The sequence below is a fragment of the Penaeus vannamei genome, chromosome 27, assembly GCF_042767895.1.
Source record: "Penaeus vannamei isolate JL-2024 chromosome 27, ASM4276789v1, whole genome shotgun sequence".
NCBI lineage: Eukaryota > Metazoa > Arthropoda > Malacostraca > Decapoda > Penaeidae > Penaeus > Penaeus vannamei.
Window position 1 is genome coordinate 28,736,889 of NC_091575.1, and position 9,879 is coordinate 28,746,767.

The following is a 9,879-nucleotide window of genomic DNA, read 5'->3' on the forward strand; positions in this document are numbered from 1 at the left end:
TTGGGAGAGTATGGAAAAAAAAGTCTTGATTCATAATAGACTCAATTTCCCCTCATATATATATATATTTTTTTAGACTCACAAAACCACTTGATATTTTTTTCTCTCTCTGTCAGTAAGTAAATAAAAAATGAATATCTATTTCTCTTAATGTATATGCATACATAAAAAAATAACCAAAATTCATTGTCACCTGTCTTTTGACCTTTATGTGAGCTCTTGTGATTGTAGCTTCTGTCAAGTGAGAAATTACACACACAGATCTTCATTGTATGTTTGAAATTGAGGGTGTTATTTAGTAGGGTCAGTAAGCTAAGAGGGTTTATTACAATGTGTGGAAATATCCGGCAGAAAAAGGTGCCGCATTGCGGAAGGAAGTCATCAGGAACAAAATTCGGGCCATTGGCAAGATGGCTCGTGTATTCTCTGTCTTAAGGTAAGTGCCATTTTGTGGTACTGTTGATACTGGTATAGATGAAGATTAGTAATAATTTATTTTATTTAAAATTAATAAATGCATTTTTTTTTCCAATATAAGCAACAAAGATTTCATTTGCATAAAATGATCTTTTTACAGAGAGGAGAGCGAGAGTGTATTACAGCTGAAGGGTCTGACCCCCACTGGTGCTCTGCCACTCGGAGCCTTATCTGGAGGCAAAGCGTCACTCAAAAACGGTAAGGTCTTATAATGACCATCTGTTTTTTGTGCAATTGGAAAATTCTTTGGTGAATTTGGATTAATATGCTGCCACTTTGTGATGTTTATTTTTGTTTTTTTCTATAAAGTAAAAGATATATTTTTTAAGAGTAATTTGTAATGATGATCAAAGACAAATTTTTGTATAATTTTCTTATGTTTAACTTTTGCTTAGATGTTGGCTGTTCATGTGAATATGTACACTTGTAGACTTGAAACTAATGAAGAAAGACTTTTCAAGGAAATTTACATGTATACATGTATATATTTCCATCAAGCTAAAAAGCATTGTTTGATTTAGGGTCATATGAAAAGTAAATCATATGATCAAAGTTTTGGGCAGCTTAATTTTAGTCATATGATCATATCTTCTTAACACTTAACGTGTTCATTAGCTGAGTGAACATAGGTCTAGGGTGAAATGCTAGTAATTTATTTTATCATTTCTTCGGATGGTTTAACTCGTCTCCAGTGGCGATTCAGCGAAAGAAAAACCGAAGTAGGTCTTCCTTGGCTATTGCCGCTAGGTTCTTAAATGATGACAACACTTGCTGCTGTAACTGCGCTAATGAAATCAGTGAATTTTGATGTAGAGAATTGAATTCATTTGGTTATAATTTTTAGTATCTTCGTTATATGGCTACTGTAAAGAAATCTTATCAGAAAGCACTACATTTTAATTGACTATATTTTTTTATTGGTTTTTAGAATGTAGAAAAATGGGAAGTGAAAGATAAAAGAAAAAACATTGATACAAGACTTTTTTCTGTCTTTAATAACAAAAATGTAGGCCTATTCTGACTGTTAATCTGTTGTTATAGAACATGTGGATGTAATTTTTTTTTGTGTGTGCTTGTTGCAACTGAATGGAAATTAGTCAAGTTTTAATTTCAGGCAAGGCAAAAACTTCAATTTGGTCTTTCAGGCATAATGAGTAACATCATGGTAGCATATTTATTTGCAGATCAGTTCCCATCTGAAAGTTTTATTTTTATTATTATTATTATCAACCATAGGCTTAATGATACAGTATTTATTCGCTACTTTTAATTCGTTATTAGAGTTTGCTTGTACTATCTTTGTTCAGGATCATATTGTACATCTCATGATGAGTAGCTTTTATTCTAAACATACAGGTGCAGTATAATTTTTCTTATTTGGTAGGTATAAAGAGCCTGGTATTAGACTAGCTACAGACATCAGAAAGGTGTTGAGCCAGATTTACATTCCCCACCCCCATGATGTAGATGGTTTGTTTGTCAAATATTTGCTTAGAATATCACTTGGCAGGAAAGCTGAAGAGTTATTCAGAGTTCAGAAAGATTATAGGATATCACCTAAACCATTGACTATTGAAATTCTTGCAAGCTGTTAATTCTCCCATGTATGTCTGAGTGCCTTTCCAATATTTCGAATCTCTTTTGCAGCAATGGCAGGATTTTCACCCAACCACAAGATTACATCCTTCGAGGAGGCTAAGGGGCTTGATGCCATGAATGAGCGCATGCCCCCCAGGAAGGACGCTCCAGCTCCGCCTCCAGTCACCTCTTCCCCTTCCACAGTAGATGATGCCAGCTCCAACTCCTCCAACACAGCACCCAACACCCACTTGTGAAACCCACAGCCTCAGGTAACTCAACACCCAGCGCTGGACGAGTAGATTCCTGGTTGTGAACACAGATATAGTGCTTGTGTGCGTGTATATACATATGAACACAGGAGTGTGTGTGAACCTGGCATATGTTCATTATTGGTAATGAAATTCTGGTTTGTGTGTTTGTTTGCTAATTTGCTGATAGGTACCAGTACAAAGACACAGTAAATAGCCATTTTCTTCTGGTATGGATTTGGACATTTGGTTATCATGCAGCAAGAAATAGAAACAGTTGAAGTGTTTTCTTTTTACTTGCATTGGTTTCTTAACTTGGCAAATTTGGATTGATGTTCTCTTCATTGCTTAGATACTGTATGAAAACTCTCTAAGAATTACTAGCTCATTTTGTTCTGTTTTTGTCACCTTGAATGCAGTATGGCTGTCCAAATGTTGCATTAATGTACTATAACGTTTCAGGTTGGTTTGGTGTGTGAATGTAGGTGATGAAATGTCAACATCCTGCTGATCTCAAGTACGGGGTGACTGCTAGCAGGGTGAGGCTGCCTGGCCAGTTATTGGTTGTGATGCAAGTCTTGCCTCAGCCCCTGGTGGGCCCCACTGGCCAGCCAACCCCACTAGGCATCTTGCCGAGCCCTTGCCGCTGCCGCCCTTACCGCTGCCGTTGGCTGGGGCTAGGCTGGGCCGGGTCGCGGGCCAAGTGATCGAAGGCCCATCGGTGCTGCCACCATGGAGGGTGCAGAGTAGTGTGGCAGATGCGGCCTGGCCGGCCCCAGGTCGTCGGCACCCAAGCTGCTGCTGCTAGAGACTTTGACCCGGTCACCCAACCCCCTCCAGTGTCCTATCCAGTACACTGTCAGGCTACCACCCTCTGTGTTGCCTACACTGTCGGCTTTCAGTTGCACCCTTCCTACCCATTGTGTTGGTGATGTGAGTGAGGACCATGACTGTTCCCATGGGGGCTGCTAGGGTTGCCACCATTAACCAGGAGCCACCATAGGCTCAGGAATAATGGATAGCCACTGGACAGGTGTTAGCATGGTGGTGTGTGAAATGTGTCAACCCTCCAGCAAGGCCATACTGACCAGGAGTTACCAGCTGCAGTGTCTGTCCAGGTTGTGTCACATACTAACAATGATACGTCTACATTGAAACATTACTCACATTATCTAAGTGAACCTGTTCATACATTGACAAAATCATGTAAATAGTTTTTCTTTATTATTGTGTATAGCATGCTTGAATATTTACAGACTGTCGTACAGCCTCTCTAAAGCCCCTCTGTAGTAAGACAGCAGCCTGTGTATTGGTCCAGTGGACTGTTGGCAAGCTTTTCCTGACTATCTGCCATCAATGTGACATTTAAGGATGCAATACATTTTGGCCTGTGTGCAATATATGGTCATTCTCATCTAGAATCCTAAATTATCTTAGGTTAGAATGGTAGCTTGTCATCTCTTGATCATTGTTCTGTGGCTCCTCAAAATGTGAATTTCTATAAGTTTAATACAATATAGCGTTAAGCCTACAGAGGGAGTGGTGTACATGCATCAATGAAGCAACCTGTTTCCCGGACTACTATCCTCGTGTAATTCAGTCCCTCTGACAGTAACATTTCATGTTAAAGATGATCCTGTTGCTACTGGACGTTTTCTTCTTGATGGTAATTTTCATACATGCAACCGTTTTGTCATGTGAGACTGTAGAATTCATATTTATCAACTCTGCCATATTAAGTGTTATATAAAAGATAACTACTAATAATAATAAGTCGTGTTTAAAAAACAAATTTTATGCCTTTTTCCAAACCAAAGTGTCCTAGTCATATTTCTCACGTGGAAACAAGGCATCAGGGCCCAGCCAGTAGCATGTTGGGCCTTATCGAGCCCCGACCCCCTACCCTCCCATCCCCCTGCCCTATCCCCCATGCCCCCTTCCCCTCCCCCATGAAATTATGGGCCTCACTCGCCATGAACTAGGAATCATTCACCACCAGTCCTAGATTTTTCTCCTCCTCCCCCCCCTCCCCTCCCCATGTTTTAAGTGTTGAAATGAAGACCCTCAAAAAAAAATACAAAAAATACAAAAAAATAAAACAAAAAAAAACAAAAAAAAAAAGGAAGTAAATACAGTAAGAACATCCAAGAATGCGCTCACTTATTTTTCACTATAAAGACTTTGCTGGTTGGTGTAAATTTTTAACATGCAAGTAGCCCTAAACTTTTTTCTCTTGTAGCTCTTAATACCCATGAGAAATATGTGAATGTGTGTTGAAAATGATTATGATATGTTAATATTTATCATTATAGACATGAATAAGACTATAATTTGAATATAATTTCATTTGTGAGATAGATGTTGATTGCTTTAATCTGGTATAAACATTATTTTCTGTGAAATAGGATCTAAGTTTTCTCTTGTTACCATGTTCTTTAATAAAACTATTATTAGGAAGTCTCAAATGTTGTATATCACAAGTATAACCTTCCATATTGTTTTTACCATTTGAAGCTGATGTTCTTTTGTCAGTCCAAAGCATAAGCTCTTCATGCCAAGCTTTTCCAGGTCAAGCCGTTCCAGGCAGCTGCAAGGAAGTGGCTGGTGCTGTAGGCTCCGTTAACTGTAGAACCGCAATAATAATTAGTTTAAATATCTTAAAAAAGAGAAATAAATATATGAGGCCAAATGTGTACATAGTTGTACCCTGCCTACGGTGCAGAGCCCAAACAGCCACCAGAATGCCCCCTGCATCCCTGGAGAAAGTTGCCTCGTGCCCTTGCTACAGGTCAGTCCTCAAGAGGCAAAAAAAAAAAAAAAAAGATATAAAAAAAAAAAAAAAAAAAAAAAAAAATCGGTCTGCTACCTTGTGCAGTGTACATGAAGCCTGTTTATCCCTTGTGCAAAACATCAGTAAGAGGTAATAAAACATGTTAATTATTATTATATAAACTTTATTCAAGTGTAATTCATAACTAATCCAGAGCCGTAATCATGACCTGTATCAGTGTGTGTATTGTTTCCAGCAGTTACAAACTTAAATGCCTTTGTGCAACTGTTTTATACTTCTCAGCATCTCTGCCTTTGTGGTGTACTGTAATATATTTAGTTATATAGCCATGTTCATCCTTTTTGTTTAACTGTTCTAATTCAAAGAATAATTATTATGACTGGACGTTTGCATTGTTTCGAGATTGAGATTCTAAATAAATTCTAAGAATCTTTAACACTTCTTTTTGTTTTCACCAAGTATGATAGGGTGAGTCATCTGACCAGGGAGTTCCTTTACCAAGTAAAATTCAAAAGATATTAGAAATAAGAGTAAGCTGCAGTATACACAGAATTAAACTTTAAATATTATTTTTGAAGAAAATACACCAGTATCAGAAATTACTATGCAAGGACTGATAAGAATAGTTTAAATACAATTTTTACAAATTTTATTTAGGAAATCTAAAGAAGCCTTCAGAATGGATAATATGGGTTTTGTTTTTCATAAAGAACAAGTACTTAAGGAGTGGGAACGAAATTTATATATATAATTTTATTAACATGTGTTAAAAAAACATCTAAAAACTATCATGAAATAAGTGCTTGTCATATAAACAACACCCAAGTAAGTGATTAACCTGTACATCAGACCATTATTTTTAACCCTAGAAACGACTAATGCTTACCCACCTAAGATGATTGAATAGTCATTTTGACTCCACCTGTTTCTATTATTAAAGGTCCTTATAATTTTGCTTTCTGAAGTATACATGTTCCTTGAAGATTATTTATCTATTCTAGGATATTAAAACATTTTCAAAATACCTAATATATATTCCAGAATTCATTCACAAGTATTGTATTTGTATTCAAGAAGGAAAAATAGTAAAGCTACCAATTACAACACAAAATTTAAATGCATTTATAAAGACAGCAAATAGAACATGTAATAAACAAACATTTCAACTTTTGTCTGAATGCCACAAGACAAAAAAAAAAAAAAAAAAAAAAAAAAAAATCTTGACATGAATAAACGAAGCCCTACATAGACAAGTAAACCCTTGGAGGAATGCATTTTAAATCGAGGTTTACTTGATGAATAATTGAACCCTTACAGTAATTTTCTTTATTAGGGACTACATTTTTTCAGGGGAGTTTCATGAAGACCTTGCTTGGTATATATGCAATCAACAATTTTAGAGGTTCTACATCTGAAAGAATGTTTTGACATGTATGCATCAAACCTCAGGAACAACTAATCAACTTAAATGTATTAAAGGATACATCTCTCAAACTATTAACCAATAGGGATCTTTTTCTTGGGAAAAGGAAAAAGATGAGTTTTAAACAAAAAGCACTGCGCCACGGAATGAACATCGTTTTGGTTGCTGTACCTGTAAAGGAATAAAAATTTACATCATCAGTTCCTCTCACAGAAAATTAAAAAATACATTTAAGTAATCATGATAAAGAAATTTATTATTATTGAGAATGGTTTGAGTATATACAATCCATGACACAGATGAACTATCTAGATATGAAATTAAACATTATTATTTTTTTTTTTCTTTTTCTTAATGTCCTGTTTTGTGTAATCTGAAACCAAGTAAATTATTAGTGTAAAATTATAATAAGCATAAATTCCTTTGACTTGTTTATATATGTATATATACAAGACATTTTTAATTTCTCAAAATCAGTCCTTTATGTTAATGCCATTAAGAAGCAGAATTTGGATGCCACTACCAGATCATGACTTAAAACTAATACTAGGGACATCAGTGCAATGATTTCACAATTGTAATTGTAATCAGTTATAATTACTGAATGTGTAAAACAAAAGCTACCTCTAAAGAATCAAATGCAAATTGCTAACTTATCCATAGAATATATCCTCTCTTTCAGAGTGTAGCTCAGTTTATCCCGAGATAGAAAACATGTCTCTCCTGGGTGACCACAGAAATGAGATCAAACAAACACTTTCCTATTACTCCTACCTAGTAATATCCTTTAATAAGCATTTGACAGACATACATGTGTGTAACTGCTCAGGAACAGATTTAAATAATCTTAAATATGAATATGGTGCACCCTCCCGGAGGTTGGTATCACCCTTTTGACATGTTTGTCGACAAAATTGAAAACAAATTATTACAAGATTTCACTATACATGCAGGTCGACAAATGAAACATCAATCACAGTTCTTGCAACAACTTATTTTTTATTATACCATAAAAATCACTCCATAAAATAAAGTTTCAACTACACCAGTGGTTCTCACTCTGTGTTGAGTATGCATATATATTTTGTAGATTTCTTGACAATATTTTTCTTGACCCTTAAATTAATGGCCTTGAGGGAGTTAGGTGCTGGCGAGTTGTAAAAATTTAGAATATCTTTTTAACATGTTGCCAGGCTGCAAAGCTTGAGAACCACTGCAGTAGACAGATCAACCAAGAAATGGCAACAGAGCTCTTGCCTCACAGATATTTCATTTAAGTGCGATCAAAACATTTATTTCTGATCATGATAGTTGGGGAGCAGAAATCAAATTCCAGGAAACATGAAAGTGATTTGACCTTAGGGATGAAACAAGAGCAATAACAATAACAAAATGTCAATGAAAACTTTGTCGATGCCAGCGATAACCGATGATGACTGATGATGATAATCAATAGTGCATTTATTCCAGAAGATTAAGCAAGTTGTCATCTGTTTCATCCTCTAATCTGGAAAGGAAAAGTTCGATTTTCAGCTGAAAAAAGTTCAAATTCTGTGCTTGCTGCAATTTCACCTCCCAATGCAATTCTACAAAACATAACTAAAATTCAAAGGTAAATAGAATGTTAAAACAAGTCTATAGGGACCACTGTAAATAAAAAAAGAAAGGCCGAACAATAAAATGTCATAAGAGCGTGATTCAGGAAGGGAATATTTCCCTTAACACCAGAATTACCCACCTATTACATACCTACATACATACAAACATACCTATATAAAATACATATATGCATATACATAGCTACCTATATACATACATACATATACTGCATACATGCACACATACATATGTTTATACATCCATACCTATCTACATGCACACATACATATACTACATACATGCACATGCATACATGCATACATGCATACATGCATACATGCACATGCATACATGCACATGCATACATGCACATGCATACATGTACATACATACATTACATACCTATATACCTACTTATAAACCTATATACCTACTTATAAACCTATATACCTACTTATAAACCTATATACCTACTTATAAACCTATATACCAACTTACATACTTATATACCAACTTACATACTTATATACCAACTTACATACTTATATACCAACTTAAATACTTATATACCAACTTACATACTTATATACCAACTTACATACTTACATAACTAATCATACACCTACATACCTACTTATATACCTATATACCTACCTATATATCTATATCTATAAACTATAAACTTATATATATTCCTTATATACCTACCTACCTGCTTTACAAAGAGAAAGAAAAAGAAAGAAAAAGAAGGAGAGAGAGAGAGAGAAAAAGAAAGAAAAAGAAGGAGAGAGAGAGAGAGAAAAAGAAAGAAAAAGAAGGAGAGAGAGAGAGAGAAAAAAAGAAAGAAAAAGAAGGAGAGAGAGAGAGAGAGAAAAAAAGAAAGAAAAAGAAGGAGAGAGAGAGAGAGAGAAAAAAAGAAAGAAAAAGAAGGAGAGAGAGAGAGAGAGAAAAAGAAAGAAAAAGAAGGAGAGAGAGAGAGAGAGAAAAAGAAAGAAAAAAGAAGGAGAGAGAGAGAAAAATAAAGAAAAAAGAAGGAGAGAGAGAGAAAAAGAAAGAAAAAAGAAGGAGAGAGAGAGAAAAAGAAAGAAAAAAGAAGGAGAGAGAGAGAGAGAGAAAAAAAGAAAGAAAATAGGGAGAGAGAAAGAAAAGGAAAGAGAGAGAGAGAGAAAGAGAGAAAGAAAGAAAAAGAAGGAGAGAGAGAGAGAGAAAAAAAAAGAAAGAAAAAGAAGGAGAGAGAGAGAGAGAGAAAAAGAAAGAAAAAGAAGGAGAGAGAGAGAGAGAAAAAGAAAGAAAAAGAAGGAGAGAGAGAGAGAGAAAAAAAGAAAGAAAAAGAAGGAGAGAGAGAGAGAGAGAAAAAGAAAGAAAAAGAAGGAGAGAGAGAGAGAGAGAAAAAGAAAGAAAAAGGAGAGAGAGAGAGAGAGAAAAAGAAAGAAAAAGAAGGAGAGAGAAAGAGAGAGAAAAAGATAGAAAAAGAGGAAGAGAGAGAGGGAGAGAGAGAAAGAAAAAGAAGGAGAGAGAGAGAGAGAGAGAGAGAGAAAAAAAAAGAGGAAGAGAGAGAGAGAGAGAGAAGGAAAAAAAGGAGGAGAGAGAGAGAGAGAGAAAAAGAAAGAAAAAGAAGGAGAGAGAGAGAGAGAGAAAAAGAAAGAAAAAGAAGGAGAGAGAGAGAGAGAAAAAAAGAAAGAAAAAGAAGGAGAGAGAGAGAGAGAGAAAAAGAAAGAAAAAGAAGGAGAGAGAGAGAGAGAGAAAAAGAAAGAAAAAGA

The 9,879-nt window shown here is 35.3% G+C and overlaps 1 protein-coding gene and 1 long non-coding RNA gene across 2 annotated transcripts in view; one reads left to right on the top strand and one right to left on the bottom strand.

The window, feature by feature from the left end:
* LOC138866915 (serine/threonine-protein phosphatase 2B catalytic subunit 2-like) overlaps nucleotides 1-5,533 on the top strand; it is a gene marked incomplete in the record, with an annotated part of 208,799 nt that extends 203,266 nt beyond the window's left edge. Inside the window, 4 exon segments of the mRNA XM_070141123.1 lie at nucleotides 352-436; nucleotides 578-675; nucleotides 2,125-2,327; nucleotides 2,769-5,533. Coding sequence (XP_069997224.1) covers nucleotides 352-436; nucleotides 578-675; nucleotides 2,125-2,312 — 371 coding nt within the window.
* Nucleotides 5,178-9,879, bottom strand: part of LOC138866918 (uncharacterized) — a 50,470-nt gene continuing 45,768 nt past the window's right edge. The window contains exon 3 of the long non-coding RNA XR_011399684.1: nucleotides 5,178-8,027. This is a non-coding gene — a long non-coding RNA (uncharacterized lncRNA). The remainder of the gene's footprint in view (nucleotides 8,028-9,879) is intronic.